Here is an 18,800-nt window from a genome sequence, read left to right as displayed (position 1 = left end):
CTGGGACAGACTCCTGGAGGCATAAGCTACCAGCTGTAACTGACCCTTGGCATTGACATGCTGCAACACACACCCGACCCCATAGGATGACGCATCGCACGTTAACACAAGTTTCTTACATGGGTCATATAGCGTTAACAGATTGTTGAAGCATAACAAATTGCGTGCTCTATTAAAAGCCCTTTCCTGGCTGTCCCCCCAGACCGATTCACGACCTTTGAGTAGGAGCACGTGTAGCGGCTCTAACAGCGTGCTCAATTTGGGAAGAAAGTTACCAAAATAGTTCAGGAGCCCCAGGAACAAATGCAGCTCCGTCGTGTTACGGGGTCTGGGTGCTCTCTAGATCGCTTCTGTTTTGGACGCCGTAGGTCTGATCCCGTCTGCTGCTACCCTCATCCCCAGGAATTCTACCTCTGGAGCTAGGAAGACGCACTTCGCCTTTTTCAGTTGCAGACCTACCCGGATCAGTCTGCGTAGCACCTCCTTCAGGTTGCAGAGGTGTTCTTCAGTATTGCAACCCGTGATGAGGATGTCACCTTGAAAAACCACTGCCCTTGGAATCGACTTGAGGGGGCTTTCCATATTTCGTTGAAAGATCGCGGCGGCCGAGCGAATCCCAAACGGACACCTGTTGTACTCAAACAACTCCTTGTGTGTCACGATGGTGGTCAGCTTCTTTGACTCACTCGCCAGCTCCTGGGTGATGTAAGCTGAGGTCAGAGCCAATTTTGAAAAAAGTTTGCCACCGGATAGCGTCGCAAAGAGGTCCTCCGCTCTCGGTATCGGGTACTGGTCTTGGAGTGACACCCAATTGATGGTGGCCTTGTAATCACCACATATCCTGACCGACCCATCTGCCTTGAGCACCGGCACAATCGGGCTCACCCAGTCACTGAATTCGACTGGTGAGATAATGCCTTCCCTCAGCAGGCGGTCCAATTCGCCTTCTATCTTTTCCCGCATCACGTACGGCACCGCTCTGGCCTTGTAGTGTATTGGCCTGGCGTCCGGATTTATGTGAATCACTACCTTGGTCCCCATGAAAGTGCCAATGCCGGGTTGAAATAGTGAGTCAAATTTGTCCAGGACCTGTGAGCATGATATTCGCTCCACAGAAGAAATTGCATTGACATCGCCCCATTTCCAGTTCATGACAGCAAGCTAACTCCTCCCCAGCAGTGCGGGACCATCCCCCGGGACAATCCAGAGTGGCAACCTGTTCTCCGAATCTTTGTGGGTCATGACTACCATGGCGCTGCCTAGCACCGGAATGTTCTCCTTTGTATATGTCTGTATCTGTGCATCAATTGGCAATAATTTTGGCCTCCTGGCCTTGGACGCCCACAACTTGTCAAACAGTTTGATACTCATCAGGGACTGGCTGGCCCCCGTGTCCGGCTCCATTGATATTGGGATGCCATTGAGGAGCACTTTCATCATTATCGGTGGCGTCCTGGTGTATGAATTGTATATGTGCTCCACATGAACTCGCTGAACTTCAGCTTCCAGCGATTTCCCCAGTGTCCATTTGGCCTCGTAGGGGTCACATCGTCCCCGTCCTCCTCGTACATCAACCTGGCTACAGGCTTCCTGCACATACTTTTTAAAAAAAAAAAAAAAAATTTTTTTATTCGTTGCCAATCTTTCCAATTCTTTGTCAAATCACAAACGCCAGAGGTCACCTTGCACACATCAAGGATCACTCTGCGCCAATGCTCTTAGCCAAAAGGCCTAGAGCCACTGCACCGTTCCTGGAAGTACTGCAATACCAGGTTCGTGCCATGGAGGTGGATGGGTCAAACCACCCCACCCACCTCCTATTTCCAAAAAGCATAGGAGAACCACCTTCCTGATCCAGGGAGAACCACGTTGGGGTCATGGTTACTCCCCTGTCAGGTCAGTTACGCATGATCTTAGCCAAAAGGCCGAGAAGCGAAACATACTTTTTTTTTTATTTCAAAAGATACTTTATTCATAAAAAGAATCTGTACAGTACATTCAATGGCATTTCAGTACATTTCGCTGCGGTCAGCAATCCCATACAATACATCTGGGTGCTGATGGCAGTTCCGTTCGTTACATTTCATGTTTTTCTGTTCAGGTGCGATTCGGTACATTAAACGGTATACATTGTGGTACATTCACACAAATTACATTTCATGTGTTACAATACAGTGCCCGGAATGGGTGACGGTACATTTACATTTTTTCTTTTCAAACATGCATTTCATAACACACCTTGCATTGTACATGGCACGACATTGGTGTTTACAGATTTGGTGCTCTATGTACACAAAGAGTAAATTACAAATACAGCCCGAGGGAGGTTTGTACTGATTCCTGCCCCTGGGTTTTCCGTGGCGGAAGGGTTTTAGACTGTGGCCCTTCCCCACCGTGCCTTTGCGGCGACTGCACCAATTTTCAGTGCGTCCCTCAGCACGTAATCCTGGATCTTGGATTGCGCCAGTCTGCAACACGCACACGTGGACATCTCCTTGCTCTGGAAGACCAGCAAGTTTCGGCAAGACCAAAGAGCATCTTTGACCGAGTTGATGGCCCTCCAGCAGCAGGTGATGTCTGTCTCGGTGTGTGTCCCTGGGAACAGCCCGTAGAGCACAGAGTCCTGTGTTACGGAGCTGCTTGGGATGAACCTCGACAGCAACCACTGCATCTCTTTCCAGACCTGCGTTGCAAAGGCACAATCCTGAAGGAGATGGGTGACAGTCTCATCCGCCCCGCAGCCGGCCCGGGGGCACCGTGCCGTGCTGCTGAGGCATCGGCTGTGCATGAACACTCTGACGGGTAGGGCCCTCCTCAATGCCAACCAAGCTACGTCTTGGTACTTGTGTGTAAGCTCTGGCGATGAGACGTTCTGCCAAACAAGTTCGACAGTCCGCTCAGGGAACCACCCGACAGGGTCCACTGTCTCATTCTGTCGTAGGGCGTCCAGGACCTTACGTGCTGACCACTGTTTGATGGCCTTGTGGTCAAAGGGGTTTCTTTTGAAGAACTTTTCCACGAAGGACAGGTGGACAGGCATGGTCCAACTGGTGGGGGCGTTTCGCGGCAGCGTGGCCAGACCCATCCTTCTCAACAATGGGGACAGGTAGAACCTCAGCACGTAGTGACACTTGGTGTTTGCGTACTGGGGGGCTGTGCAAAGCTTGATGCAGCCGCACACAAAGGTGGCCATCAGGATGAGGGCCACGTTCGGAATGTCCTTTCCTCCACTGTCCAGAGATTTGTACATCGTGTCTCTGCGGACACGGTCCATTTTGGACCTCCAGACAAAGTGGAAGATGGCTCGGGTGACTGCCGCGGAGCAGGAGCGCGAGATGGGCCAGACCTGCGCCACGTACAACAACACCGAGAGCACCTCACTCCTGATGACCAGGTTCTTGCCTGTGATGGAAAGGGAGCACTGCTCCCAAAATGCCAGTTTCTGTCTGACCTTGGCAATGCGCTCGTCCCAGTTTTTGGCGCATGCCCCATCCGCTCCGAACCATATTCCCAGCACCTTCAGGAAATCTGGCTTGACGGTGAAGGGAATAGAGGCTCAGTCGGTCCAGTGACCAAAGAGCATGGCCTCGCTCTTGGTGCGATTGGCCTTTGCTCCCGAGGCCAGTTCAAACTGGTCGCAGATTGCGAGCAATCTGCGGACCGACTGCAGATCCGAGCAAAAGATGGCGACGTCGTCCTTGTACAGGGAGGTCTTGACCTGGGCGCCTCCACTGCCTGGGATCGTCACCCCTCTGATGCCCGCATCCTTCCTGATGGACTCGGCAAAGGGCTCGATACAACACACAAACAAGACAGACGAGAGAGGACAGCCTAGCCTGACTCCAGATCTGATCGGAAAGCTTTCAGTTTCCCACCCGTTGATTAGAACTGCACTACTGATGTCTGTGTAGAGCAGTTTGACCCAATTGCGGATGCCCTGCCCAAACCCCATTTTGGAGAGCACGTCCATCAGGTACTTGTGCGATATCCTGTCAAAGGCCTTCCCCTGGTCTAAGCTGATTAAACAGGTGTCCACCCTCCTGTCCCGCACGTAGGCGATCGTATCCCTGAGTAGCGTGAGGCTATCAGAGATCTTCCTGCCGGGGACAGTGCAGGTCTGGTCCGGGTGAATCACCAGCTCAAGAGCAGACTTGACCCTGTTGGCGATGACCTTTGACAGGATCTTGTAGTCCACATTGAGCAGCGAAATGGGCCGCCAGTTTTTGATTTCCTCCCTCTCCCCCTTCTGCTTGTAGATGAGGGTGATGATGCCTTTCCTCATCGATTCTGACATGCTGCCGGCCAGAAGCATACCCCCATACACTTCCAGCAGGTCTGGGCCCATCCAGTCCCACAGAGCCGAATACAACTTGACCGGTAAGCCATCGCTTCCGGGAGTTTTATTCGTCTTGAAGGACCGGATGGCCTTTGTCAGCTCGTCCAGAGTTAGCGGGTGGTCCAGACTTTCTCACTTGCCGTCGTCTAAGACCTCCGAAATAGACGACAGGAAAGACTGGGAGGCCGCACGGTCTGTGGGCTTGACGTTGTACAGCCTGGCATAGAAGGATTTGCTGATCCTCTGCATGTCAGGCTGCGAAGACGTCACAGAACTGTCTTCTTCCTTTAGGCTGGTGATCACAGAGCTCCCCCTGTGTACCTTTCGGAAGAAGAAGCGCGAACACGTCTCGTCCTGCTCGACGGAGCGGACTCTGGATCGGAAGATGATCTTGGAGGACTCTGAGGCAAAGAGCGAGGCTTGCTGGCCCTTCACCTCTTGGAATTCCTCCACGACATCGACCCCCATCGACTGCAGCAGGAGCAGGTTTTGCATATTCGTCTGGAGTCGGGACAATTCCCTCTGTCTCCCTCTCGCCTCCTGAACACCTTTGAGGATGAAGAACCTCTTGATGTTCGTCTTGATTGTTTCCCACCAGTGCATCGGGGAATCGCAGAGGGGTTTTACGGTTCTCCAACCGTTGTAATCCCTCTTGAGTTCCTCAACGTTTTCCGGAGTCAACAGTTTCATGTTCAGCTTCCATATCCCTCTGCCAACTTTCTGGTTTTCCTGTGGGCGACAGTCGGCCAGTAGGAGGCAGTGGTCAGAGAAGAACACCGGCGTGACGTCGGTGGATCTGACCTTGAACGTGTGGGACACAAACAGGAAGTCTATTCTGGAACGGACGGACTAGTCTGGTCTCGACCAGGTGTATCTGAGCGGTGCTCCGTCTGCAGGGTTGCTGAAGACGTCGCACAGCTTGGCATCTTTTACCGCGTCCATCAGGAGTTTGGACGTGGTGTCCAGTTTGCTGTCGGCTCTGCTGGAGCGTCCAGCCGCATCGACAATGCAGTTGAAGTCACCGCCCAGAATGACCGGCCTGGACGTTGCCAGTAGCAGTGGGAGCTGCTGGAAGAGGGCCAGCCTCTCGTTCTTCACAGCTGGGGCGTAAACATTAATTAACCTGAGAGGGGAGTTTTTGTACATTACGTCTGCTACGAGGAGGCGGCCGCCCACCACCTCCTTAACTTCGGTGATGGTGAAGTGGCCTCCCCGCAGCAGAATGCCCAGGCCGGAAGCCCGGCTGTCGTTGCCCCCTGACCATATGGATGGTCCATGGGCCCACCATCGTGACCACTGCCGGTAACTGCTGAAGTGCGGCAGACCGCACTCCTGCAAGAACAGCAGGTCCGCTTTGACCTTGGCGAGGTACCCCAAGGTGGAAACACATCGCGTAGTCGATTTTACACTACGCACATTAATACTAGCAATTTTTAAATCCATTTTAAAGCTATGTTTTACATTTACATACATTGCAGTTCAGATGCATCGTTTTCAATTTCAGGTAAATCATTTTCAATTTCCCCATATTCCACAATGGCGATTTCCAGCATGTGTAAGTTATTACTATCAACATCAATATTTACATTTACTACACCTGGGGTGGCGTGGTCATCGTCGTCCTCTGCTGTGGGGATGTTTTGACCAGGGGACTGCTGCAGTTCTGTGATTAAGTCCTCAATGTTCTCTGCACAGTCCTCGCCTGGTGTTGGTGGTTCCCTCTTTTCCTCAGTCGCGGCGGTGTCGAGCTGGTGTGCGTCGATCGCTGCGTCGCTCCCGGTGTTCCGGAGGTGGGGTGTGCTGGGCACTTTGCTGCTCCCGTTATCCCGGGGCTGGTCTGCGTTGGTTACTCCTTCGCTCTCGGTGTCCCGGAGCTCGTGTGCGCTGGGCCCTTCATTGCTCTCAGGTTCCTGGGGCAGGGCTGTGTTGGTCGCTTTCCTGCTCCTGTTTTTCCGTGGCCGTGGGATAGCGCATTGCCTCTTCTTCAGGTGGTGGCTCTTTTCCTCAACAGACAAGCTGCCGTCGCTGGTTTCTGCCGAGCTTGGTGGTCGCCTCTTGGCCTTGCGCCTTTTCCTTACTGTCTGCCATTCCGCTTCCTCGTCTGATGTCTGCTCGTCTCTGGGTTCGGAGCTCTGGGGGCGAGGTTCGCTGCTGGCTGCTGGTGTCTCGCAGCTCGCGGTGGCAATGTTCTCTTCCTCGCCGTCTTGTCCCGAGTTCATGGTCGTGGGGAGGGTGTGGCTCTCCTCTGGAGCGTTGTGTTCATCAGCTTCCTCCTCCTCTGGTGCAATGTTCTTTGCTGCCTGCGCATAGCTGCGATTGCGTTTGGGGCAGTTTTTGTAAAGGTGCCCAGCCAGACCACAGAGATTGCAGCACTTGGTCTCCTTGCAGTCTTTTGTCTGGTGGCCCTCGTTCTTGCAGTTTCGGCAGATGACAGTCTTGCAGCTTGCCGCCACATGGCCTGCCTTCCCGCAGGTGCGGCACACGTTGGGTTGGCCAGCGTACACCATGTAGCCCCGGCTTCCTCCGATGGAAAAGCTGGAGGGGGGGTGCAGGATGGTTCCGCTGGCGTCCACCTTCATGGTGACCTGGATCTGGCGCTTGCTGGTCCATATTCCGTGCCCGTCTTTCAAGTCACTGCTGCTTCCTGCCCCATCGACAAACCTGTTGAGGAAAGTCAGCACATCGATGACGGGGATGTGGGGGTCGTACATTTGCACTGTGATAGTGCGTCTTCGCTGCGACGGGAGGGTGAACAGTGGCTCCCAAGTTAGCACTGAGCGCACCGGTTCACTCGCCTCCTTCAAACCCTTCAGGAACTTCAGGCAGAGGGTGACGGTTCTGAAGGTCACATCGAAGTAACCTCTCTTTGGGAGGTCCTGCAAGGCGAAGACGTCGGCGACTTTCATGCCACATGTTCCCAGCAGGATTTTCTTCACGAAAAGTTCCCGGTTGATCATTGTCTGTCCTTCCACTTTCTTTACCGTCACTCGGATGGTGTTTCAGACTCCCTGGTTCGCCGCTCGGTTGGCCGCCATCCGGGTTGCAGATTCCTCCTTTCGCTGTGAGTTTTGGCCGAAGCCCTCAATCTCTCGTCGCCCCAGTCCGGGGCACACCCGCCCCTTGACGGGCCCAAAGGCCCGTCGAATCGTCGGTCGACATGCAGATTTTGTCTCTTCTCTCCAATTGGCGCCTGGCTCAAGCCAAAGCCAGCAAAACTGGAAAAACGAGTTTCTGCAGTCAGTCGATTTGCATATGAATGCCCAATCAACAGGTACTACACTTGATCTTAGCCAAAAGGCCGAGAAGCGAAACAGACTTTTTTTTTTTGAAATTCATAGCCAATCGTTCCAATTCTTTGTCAAATCACAAACGCCAGAGGTCACCTTGCACACGCCAAGGATCACTCTGCGCCAATGCTCTTAGCCAAAAGGCCTAGAGCCACTGCACCGTTCCTGGAAGTACTGCAATACCAGGTTCGTGCCATGGAGGTGGATGGGTCAGGTCCCCCACACACCTCCGTGGAGGTGGATGGGTCAAGCCACCCCACCCACCTCCTGTTTCCAAAAAAGCAAGCATATACCTTCCTGACCAGGGAGAAACCACCCGGAGGTCATGGTGGCTGGTCAGGTCAGTTACGCATGATCTTAGCCAAAAGGCCGAGAAGCAGAAGCGAAACATACGCACCAAGTGAACGCTGACATTGCAGTTTCTGCAGGTATATTGCTGATACCTGCAAGCTCTGGCTGTGTGTTTGCCTCCACACCTCCAACATGAGCCGTTGTTGGAAACAAAAGGTCCATTACCAGTCGATTGTCTCTGACTGCCTCTGTAACTGTTCTTAAGCGCACCATTGATAGGTGTTGATGGCCCCATTACTGGCCGTATTGTCTTTGCGATGGCGTGAATCGCCGTTCAGCTAGCCATTGTCTCTGTTGAATTCCCCCTTTGGGTTCGACTACATGCTCGGACATGTCCGATTGCCCCTGCCTGCCTGGAGAATTGTGTGCCGCGTTAACAATGTTGACTCCCTGTCCATTTGCTGCATTTAAACCAAGATTTTTGTCAAACATCATTCTGGTCTCTTCCTCCCCTGAGATAAATGTCTGGGCCATCAAAGCTGCCGTTTCCAGGGTCAAGTCTTTGGTCTCAATCAGTTTCCAGAAAACCCTAGCGTGCCCGATGCTCTCAATAAAAAAGTCTCGCAGCATTTCCGCTCTGCATGCATCTGGGAACTTACATAGGTTCGCCAGTCGCCGGAGGTGTGCCACGAAGTCTGGAACGCTTTGTCCTTCTCGCCGCCGGTGCGTGTAAAACCAGTGTCTCGCCATGTGCATGTTGCTCTCCGGTTTAAAGATCAACTTACTGAGCTCTTCAAAAGTCTTGTCCACCGGCTTCTCTGGCTCTAGAAGGTCCTTCATCAGGGAGTACGTCCTGGATCCACAAACCGTCAGGAGATGAGCCCTGTGTTTGTCGGCCGAATCCTGTCCCAACCATTCCTTAGTGACGAAACTTTGCTGTAGTCTCTCAATAAAATCGTCCCAATCATCACCAACACAGTACCTCTCGTCTGTGCTGCTAGTGGCCATGCTCGCGTGGTTTAAATCCTAGTTTCTCATCGCCAATAATGTGTCCTTACTATGCAGCATAAATACACACGAGGCCCATACTTGAGAGAAGGTCACTCTGTGACCAGTAACCTTTATTAGCCAGCACTGAAGTGATGAAGGTGGGTGGAGCTTCCCCTTTTATACCTGAAAGTCCAGGTTAGGAGTGTCTTCCACAAGTTCACCACCTAGTGGTCAGTGTTCTCACGGTGTACAACTTAGGTCAGTTTATACATGGGTTACAATGACAGTTGAATACATGACACTCCCCACCCCCCAGTCACTGAGTGTTCCCCCCATCCCCCAGTCAATGAGTGTTCCCCCCACCCTCCAGTCAATGAGTGTTCCCCCCCACCCCCCAGTCAATGGGTGCCCCCCCCAACCCCTAGTCAATGGGTGCTCCCCCCAACCCCTAGTCAATGGGTGCTCCCCTCACCCCAGTCAATGGGTGCTCCCCTCACCCCAGTCAATGGGTGCTCCCCCCACCCCCAGTCAATGAGTGCTTCCCCCACCCCTCAGTCAATGGGTGCTCCCCTCACCCCAGTCAATGGGTGCTCCCCTCACCCCAGTCAATGGGTGCTCCCCCAACCCCCAGTCAATGAGTGCTTCCCCCCACCCCTCAGTCAATGGGTGCTCCCCTCACCCCAGTCAATGGGTGCTCCCCCACTATTTAAGAAAGAAGGGAGAGAGAAAACAGGGAACTACAGACCAGTCAGCCTGACATCCGTCGTCGGGAAAATGCTAGAATCTATTATTAAGGACATGGTAATAGGGCACTTAGAAAATAATAATAGGATTGGGCAAAATCAGTACGGATTTATGAAAGGGAAATCATGTTTGACAAATCCGTTCAAGTTTTTTGAGGTTGTAACCAGCAGAATAGATAAGGGTGAGCCAGTGAATGTGGTGTATTTGGATTTTCAAAAGGCACTCGATAAGGTGCCACACAAGAGGTAATTGAACATAGTTAGGGCTCAGGATTGGGGTAATTTACTAGCATGGATTGAGGATTGGTTTACGGACATTTTCAGGTTGGCAGGCTGTAACTACTGGGGTACAGCAAGGATCGATGCTTGGGCCTCAGCTATTCACAAACTATATCAATTATTTGGATGAGGGGATCAAATGTAATATATCCAAGTTTGCTGATGATACGTAGGTGGGATTGCAAGTTGTGAAAAGGATGGAAAGAGACTTCAAATGAGATATAGACAGCCTAAGAGAATGGGCAAGAACATGGCAAATGGAATATAATGTGGAGAGTTATCCACTTAGGTAAGAAAAATAGAAACATTGAGTATTTTTAAACGGTGAGAGATTGGTAAATGTTGGTGTTCAGAGAGACCTGGGTGTCCTTGTACATGCATCACTGAAAGTTAACATTTGGGTACAGCAAGCAATTAAGAAAGCAAATGGTATGTTGGCCTTTATTACAAGAGGATTTGAGTATGAGTAACGATGTCTTACTGTAATTATATAGGGCCCTGGTGAGACCACACCTGGAGTATTGTGTACAGTTTTGGTCTCCTTACCTAAGGAAGAATATACTTGCCATTGAGAGAATGCAACGAAGGTTCACCAGACTAATTCCTGGGATGGAGGATTGTCCTATGAGGAGAGATTGAGTCGACTCGGCCTATATTCTCTAGAGTTTAGAAGAATGATAGGTGATCTCATTGAAACATTCAAAATTTTGACAGGGGAGATGCAGGGGGGATGTTTCCTCTGGCTGGGGAGTCTAAAGCCAGGGGTCACAGTCTCAGAATAAGGGGTCAGCCATTTAGGACTGAGATGAGGAGAAACTTCTTCACTCAGAGGGTGATGAATCTTTGGAATTCTCTACCCCAGAGGGCTCTGGAGGCTCAATTTTTGAGTATATTCAAGACAGAGATCGATAGATTTTTGAATATTAATTGGAATCAAGGGATATGGGGATAGTGCAGAAAAGTGGAGTTAAGCTGGAAGATCAGCCATGATCTTATTGAAAGCCAGAGCAGATTCGAGAGGCTGAATGGCCTACTCCTGCTCCTATTTCTAATGTTCTTATATGCCATCCCCCCACCCCAAGTCAATGGGTGCTCCCCCCAGCCCCCAGTCAATGAGTGCTTCCCCCATTCAATAGGTGATTTCCCCCCAGCCCCCAGTCAATGAGTGCTTCCTCCACTCAATGGGTGCTTCCCCCTCCACCCTCAATCAATGGGCGATTTCACCCCCCCCCCCCGAAGTCAATGGGTGCTTCCCCCTCCACTCCCAATCAATGGCCGATTTCACCCCACCTCCCCAAGTCAATGGGTGCTCCCCCCAGCCCCCAGTCAATGTATGCTCCCCCCAGCCCCCAGTCAATAGGTGATTTCTCCCCACCCCGCAGTCAATGGGTGCTTCCCTCTCCACCCTCAACCAATGGGTGATTTCACCCCCCTCCAAGTCAATGGGTGATCCCCACCCCAGTCAATGGGTGCTGCCCCCTCCCTACCCCCAGTCAATGGGTGCTGCCCCCTCCCTACCCCCAGTCAATGGGCACTTTCCCCCACCCCCAGTCAATGGGCACTTCCCCCCAGTCAATGGGTGCTTCCTTCCACCCATGTCAATGGGTGCTCCCCCGGCCCCCAGTCAATGGGCACTTCCCCTTACCCCCTCCAGTCAATGGGTGATTCCTCCCGCCCACCAATCAACGGGTGCTTCCCCCCAGTCAATGGGCACTCCCCCCCCCCCCCCAGTCAATGGGTGCTCCCCCTACCCCCCAGTCAATGGGTGATTCCTCCCACCTCCCCCAGTCAATGGGTGATTCTAATCGCTGCCCAGTTGAGGCAAAGTACCTGAGCTCAACAATTGAAGTCGAATCTGGGGAATTCTGGTCTGTATGACGGTGCCTTTACCCACTAGGCTATTGGAGGAACCAGACACATGTCGTAATAGTCACAGCTGATTAACACAGCCCGACACACTCACATCACTTAGCAGACATATATTCACCCCATGAGCACCCACATGGACACATTGCACTCACCAAAAGTCCGCAATGTTGGGGGAGAAGTCCCACTTCAGCATTCCCTGTGCATATCCACATTCCCAACCCATCATTAACAGACAGAAATGTACGGGCTTGGATAGGGGTGGGGTGGGGGGCAACCTCCCGATTCGTGGCAGGATCCCCAAAGCAAAACTTCCCCTCTCGTTCCTTCTGTCCCATCAATTCACAGTCAAGTCTTGTTGGGAAATGACGTTTAATCTTCACTTAGGAATAGGGTTGCCAACTCTGGTTGAATGTATTCTTGGAGGTTTCATCACATGACCTCCTGCCCCCATGCCATTGGTCGACCGGCACGCCCATCCTCGCGGTGCCTGCCTTCTCACGGCCTATTGGAAAGCGAACAGACTGTTACCCAACCGATGGTACTTGACTGTCAATCAAACAGCCTTTTCTCCGCCATCTCCAATATTTTTATAACGAATTACAGAGGTGTTCAAAGAAAATGGAAAACAAACAGCAATCTTTTTCAATGCCCCTATGATTTTTCTCCCGGGTTTGCTTGCGGCACTGTCCAAGAGATTAATCTTCAATTCCTGGAGACTCCTGGGTAATCCTGGAGGCTTGGCAACCCTACTTCGGAGCAACTTCCAGCACCTTTGCAGTCAGCACTCCTGCATTCTGAATAAAGCAGCTGTCTGCCCTGCATCGATCAGTGTGAGAGCTGAGCCAATAATCGGTAGCTCATAGAGTGGAGCTGGAGGAGGAAAGTCATAGTCAGCCCTCCCATACTGACACACTCGCACCTGAGTTCACATATTAACACACTCACACTCCCTCGATGTGCAAGGGGTGTGTTTGAAATATAAAAGAGAATAATGGGAACAACATAAAACCCACCGGAACCAGTAAAATGGCGACTTGTTGTCTGAACAGCATAAACACAGCAGGCCCATTAAAATATACAAATTCAGAAACAATACGTGTTCTTTATTAATACTGAAAGTAGCAGGCACCGAGGAGTATGGGAAAACTCTTTGTTGGTGTGTGAATTTAATATTGCAGAAAGGTGCAGTGCCTCGGTAATTTCATTGTCACCTGAAAAATGGACTTTAACATAAACAGTTCTCTGAATGGCGATTTACTGATTGGACGATGGTAGAACTGGTGGACACCCGCTGTCTTTTTCTGTTCCAAGGTGAGTGGCCATGGGAAATCTGTGATTCTGATTGGCATCAAAGGGGGGGGGGGTGGTTCTCAGCCTCCATGTCAAATCTAACGCGGGAGGAAGGACACAAATTGCTGACTAGCTTCAATGCCTCTTTCTCTCTCGATGCCTCACTCATTCTCTTTTGGACTTTGCCTCAGTGACAGGGCGAGGCATGATACGATCCTGTAAAGGGATGGGGTCACAGAGAGCACTGGGCTGTGAAGGATAAAGAAATGGGATGGGGTCAGGGAGCACAAAGGGCTATAAAAGATTGAGAGAGGATGGGGTCAGAGAGCACAGGGTTGTAAAGGATAGAGAGATAAGAGTATAGGAAAGACAAAAATTGTGTTGAATATAGTAATTTTCATAAATTAGAATTACAAACATAAATATATGTTTAAATACTTTTATTTAATTATAACACACTATTGAATAACAAGTACATTTATCATTAAATAACTGAGACCAGGCAATATACAGTTCCAGAAATTCAGCCTTTCCAAAGCTCTCTGATTGGTGATGTTGCCCCTTTAACTCCTGGAACTGTAATGTAGTGTAGACGTGATCTAGCTTAGAGTTTGTGACTGAGGGAATCAGCTCAGTCACTGGAACAATACATGTTCAAAGCAGATGACTGAGGTCAAGGCACCAACAGGAGGCACAGTATATCTGAGCATGTTTCATATGGGAGCGTGCAATGTGGTGACACCTACCCTGGGCATTGCAGAGGGCATATTCCGTCATTCCTCTTGTAATCTGAATTTGGGCCCATCCTCCTGCCCAGCAAACCCACCACCATGCCCACAACCTTTTGGTTCCATTACAGTTACTCTATTGCATGATTCCACACAAATCTAATTTAAAACACAATGTATTTGTTCACCCCTGCCTAGGGTTGCCAACTCTGGTTGGATATATTCCTGGAGGTTTCATCACATGACCCCAACCGCCTCAGCCGATCAAACAGCCTCCCCCCTCCCCACCACCCCCCTCCAAACTCCAATATTTATATAACTAATAAGTGGAAGTGTTCAAAAGAGAATGAGCTGAACACCATTTTTTTTCCGCCCGCTATTCACTTTCTCCTGGTTTCCTCACAGCAGTGTCCTGAAGATTAATCTTTAATTCCTGGAGACTCCAGGTCGATCCTGGAGGGTTGGAAACCCTACCCTGGCCCTACCCCTCTCCAAATCCCCTTAAAGAAGTGTGACATGGCAAAAACTAAAAGTATGAGAGAAACAAAATGATTTTCAGTAGCTTATTTATTATTCTTGGGCCTCGCACCCCAAACCCCCCTATCGATGGATCACCATACTTGTAGCAGCGATTAAATGCAGGCATTATATATCATAGGGGCACAGGAACAGGAGTAGGTCATTCAGCCCCTCGAGCCAGTATCACCCAGTCAGTCTGTACCTGGGAACTGACAACCTCCACAAATCTCAGCAACCTCGAGGGAATGTTAGCCTAACAGGCACACAGCACTAAGTTCGATTTTCAAAGTTTCCATTTCACAAACTGCCAACATTAAAAGCTTTGTGACTGGTCCCAATGACCAGGTTTTGATCCTCGGTCTGCGATGAGTTCCTGGGGTGAGAGGAGCAGGGACGCGATTGGTCTCAGTGACCCTGGGTTAGGGAGAAATCAGGCCTGGTTCTTTGTCCCTATCCAGTACGCCCCCTACCCCTGATTGTCAACATTCACTGCCAAAGGTCATACATAAACATGACTACTTGGGTAAAGTATGGTACGGTATTGTAGCGGTTATGTTATTGGCCAAATAATCTAGTGAACCCGAGTTCAAATCCCTCCATGGCAGTTTGAGAACTTGAATTCAATTCTTTTTTAAAATCTGGAAATAAAAAGCTGGTACAGGTTGAACTTCCCTTATCCAGAACTCTCTTATCCAGAACCACTCCTCGTCCAGAACCATTCCTGGCCACCGGGTGACACATGCGCAGAACTCTGACATGAACAGCTTGAAGTCCTTCCTCGCTGCCGACTCCTGCAATCGCTGGCCTGACCCCGCGATCCACCCCCGATCTCTCTGCCGCACTCCCAGCCCCAAGCCAACCAGCCCCGATATCTCCTTGCTCAATACCTGTACCATCCAATTTAACGTGACCACCCTTCGTCCAGAAAAATCCCTTATCCAGATTGGACCAGGTCCCGCCGGTTCCGGATAAGGGAGGGTCAACCTGTATCAGCACAAGAGACCATGAAGCTGTCGGATTGTCGTAAAAAAAACCCTAACTGGTTCACTAATATCCTTTAGGGAAGGAAACCTGCCGTCCTTACCCAGTCTGGCCTGTGTGTGACTCCAGTCCCACGCCAGCATGTTTGTCTCTTAACTGCCCTCAGTTGTGACAAATGGATCACAGTGGTTCAAGAAAGCCCACCGCCTTCCCAGAACATCATTGGGTGGGCAATAAATGCCAGCGACACCCACATCCCGAGAGTGAATGTATTAAAACTATACCAGCAAGGAAATCAATGTCTTCAAGAGGGGAAATAAGGGCAGAAAACTAGCGAAGAAAAACCCTGTTACCCATCCTTTCCATGTTTAACTCTGAGCTACAATGTCAACATCTTATTAACACAGAGTGACCTGCAATGACCCAAACAGCAAGAATGAATTATTTATATGTTGACAACTCAGCGTAAGAAGATTTTGTGCTCAGTTTGACCCAGCATTGGAGCACTTTGCCAGTTCCTGAACTATTAGACTGGGTCCTTTCCCAGAATGAGAGAATTCCGGAACCGAAATATTAGGCAAGTGCTCGGCGATATCTCAGGATCCAATGGATCTACCACCCTGCTATTGGACAATTGTGATACTTTCATCCCCCACTGCCAACGCCGCGTAGATGGGAAGGGTGAGCTTTGTTCTGTAGCTGTGCATTATGGAGCAGGTGTCAGGATCATAGAAAAGGATTTCACCTCCTTCATAGTCCACCAGCACACCGATCGATGCCGGGCGCCTCAGCAGATCCAAGGTCTTCAACTGGCTGTCATGGGCGACCGTGTACTTTTCATCGTACCGAGAGAACACCCAGGAGGACGGGTTATATCCGAGGCGGGATTCGTGGCCGGAACCTTTGCGTGCAAGGCAGCCGTAAGCCAGTCCCACTTTGTAGGCGCAGCTTCTCTCCACGTCCACTCTCCAGGTGTGAAGGCCGCCCTGGAACGACTCCAGCCCCAGGGCATTTGGCCAGTGGTCAAAGCGCTCAGGACAGTCCGGGTAGGAGCGGACTTTCTTGCTGACAAAGGTCAGTCTCTTTTTATTTTCGGAGAGTGTCAGCGATGAGTGCAATGTTTTTTCATCAATGTGCAAGTCTTCAGCACCTGAAAAACAACAACAACTTGAATTTATATAGCGCCTTTAACGTGGTGAAATGTCCCAAGGTGCTTCACAGGAGTATTATGAGAGAGAAAAATGTGACACCAAGTCGCAGAAGTAAAAGTTAGCACAGGTGACCAAAAGCTTGGTCAAAGAGGTAGGTTTTAAGGAGGAAAGAGAGGTAGAGATGCAGAGAGGTTTAGGCAGGGAGTTCCAGAGCTTGGGGCCTAAGGAACAGAAGGCACGGCCACCAATGGTTGAGCGATTATAATCAGGGATGCTCAAAAGGGCAGAATTAGAAGAGCACAGTCATCTCGGGAGGTTGTGGGGCTGGAGGAGATTACAGAGATAGGGAGGGGCGAGGCCATGGATGGATTTGAAAATAAGGATGAGAATTTTTAAATCGAGGCGTTGCTTAACTGGAAGCCAATATAGGTCAGCGAGCACAGGGGTGATGGGCAAGTGGGACTTGGTTCGAGTTAGGAATTGGAGCGAGGTAGGACATGGGCAGCCAAGTTTTGGATCACCTCTAGTTTACGTAGGGTAGAATGTGAGAGGCCAGCCAGGAGTGAGTTGGAATAGTCAAGTCTCGAGGTAACAAAGGCATGGATGAGGGCTTCAGCAGCGGATGAGCTGAGGCAAGGGTGGAGACGGGCAATGTTAGGGAGGTGGAAATAGGCGGTTTTAATGATGGCATGGATATGTGGTTGAAAGCTCATTCCAGGGTCAAATATGACACCAAGGTTGCGAACAGTCTGGTTCAGCCTCAGACAGAAGTTGGGGAGAGGGATGGAGTCAGTGGCTGGGGAATGGAGTTTGTGGCGGGAACCGAAAACAATGGCTTCGGTCTTCCCAATATTCAACTGGAGAAAAATTCTGCTCTTCCAGAACTGGATGTCGGACAAGCAGTCTGACAATTTTGAGACCATGGAGGGGTCGAGAGAAGTGGTGGTGAGGTAGAGCTGGGTGTCCTCAGCGTACATGTGGAAACTGACGCTGCTTTTCCAGATGATGTCGCCAAAGGGCAATGTGTAGATGAGAAATAAGAGGGGACCAAGGATAAATCTTTGGGGATACCAGAGGTAACGATACGGGGGCGGGAAGAGAAGCCGTTGCAGGTGATTCTCTGGCTACGATTAGATAGATAAGAATGGAGCTAGACGAGTGCAGTCCCCCCCAGCTGGACGATGGTGGAGAGGCATTGGAGGAGGATGGAGTGGTCAACTGTGTCAAAGGCTGCAGACAAGTCAAGAAGGACGAGGAGGGATAGTTTGCCTTTGTCACAATCACAAAGGATGTCATTTGTGACTTTGATGAGAGCCATTTCGGTACTGTAACAGGAGCAGAAACCGGAATGGAGGGATTCAAACATGGAATTGTGGGAAAGATGGGCACAGATTTGGGAAGCAACAACACGTTCAAGGAATTTGGAGAGGAAAGGGAGGCAATAGTTTGCAAGGACGGAGGGGTCGAGGGTTGTTTTTTTGAGGAGAGGAGTGATGACGGCAGATTTGAGGGAGAGGGACAGTACCTGAGGAGAGAGAACTGTTAACAATGTCAGCTAACATGGGAGCTAGAAAAGGAAGTTGGGTGGTCAGCAGTTTGGTGGGAACAGGGTTAGGGGAGCAGGAAGTGGGTCTCATGGACAGGATGAGCTCAGAAAGATCATGAGGGGAGATTGGAGAGAAACTGGAGAAAGATGTGAGGTCAGGGCTAGGGCAGGATGACCCTTAGAGGAAGTTTGGCCCGGTGGGTTAGGGGAAGGAGGGGAAGAGGCAGAGGTGGCCGAACGGATGGTCTCAATCTTAGAGACAAAGAAGTCCATGAGCTCCTCACAATTATTGTCGGAGGTGAAGGTGGAGACTGGGGAAAGGGGTTTAAAAAGTCGGCTTGCAGTGGAGAATAGAAGCCAGGGGTTATCTTTACATTCCAGAATGAGTCTGGAATAGTGAGCGATTTTGGCAGAAATGCTCATCCGTTAAAGACTTGATACACTTTGGCCACTGGACCGGGGGTGGGGGCCGGTGGTTTAACTGTTTAGTCTTTTCTTTTTAAAACGTAATTGTACTTAAGGTCCTGGGTTCAAGTCCCACTCCACAGACTTGAGTGCATAATCCAGCCCATCCAGCCCAGCCCATCCAGTCCAGCCCAGCCCATCCAGCCCAGCTCAGCCCAGCCCATCCAACCCAGCCCAGCTCAGCCCAGCCCATCCAGTCCAGCCCAGCTCAGCCCATCCCATCCAGTCCAGCCCAGCCCAGCCCATTTAGCCCATCCCATCCCAGCCCTGCCCAGCCCATCCAGCCCAGCTCAGCCCATGCAAACGCAGCCCAGCTCAGCCCATG

The 18,800-nt window shown here is 50.8% G+C and overlaps 1 protein-coding gene and 3 pseudogenes across 3 annotated transcripts in view; all 4 read right to left on the bottom strand.

Moving 5' to 3' along the window:
- Positions 1 to 1,735: 1,735 nt before the first annotated feature.
- Positions 1,736 to 1,937, bottom strand: LOC139233287 (U2 spliceosomal RNA; annotated as a pseudogene).
- Positions 1,938 to 7,558: 5,621 nt separating this feature from the next.
- Positions 7,559 to 7,646, bottom strand: LOC139233244 (U2 spliceosomal RNA; annotated as a pseudogene).
- Positions 7,647 to 7,772: 126 nt separating this feature from the next.
- Positions 7,773 to 8,004, bottom strand: LOC139233302 (U2 spliceosomal RNA; annotated as a pseudogene).
- A 6,108-nt stretch (positions 8,005 to 14,112) lies between these two features.
- The window catches only part of LOC139232948 (B box and SPRY domain-containing protein-like), a 42,912-nt gene continuing 38,224 nt past the window's right edge, over positions 14,113 to 18,800 (bottom strand). For all 3 annotated transcript variants that reach the window (XM_070863443.1, XM_070863440.1, XM_070863442.1), the window contains exon 6: positions 14,113 to 16,463. In XM_070863443.1, coding sequence (XP_070719544.1) covers positions 15,937 to 16,463 — 527 coding nt within the window. In that variant the 3' untranslated portion in view covers positions 14,113 to 15,936. The remainder of the gene's footprint in view (positions 16,464 to 18,800) is intronic.

The sequence above is a fragment of the Pristiophorus japonicus genome, chromosome 20, assembly GCF_044704955.1.
Source record: "Pristiophorus japonicus isolate sPriJap1 chromosome 20, sPriJap1.hap1, whole genome shotgun sequence".
NCBI lineage: Eukaryota > Metazoa > Chordata > Chondrichthyes > Pristiophoridae > Pristiophorus > Pristiophorus japonicus.
This window is presented reverse-complemented; position numbering and strand designations above follow the sequence as displayed.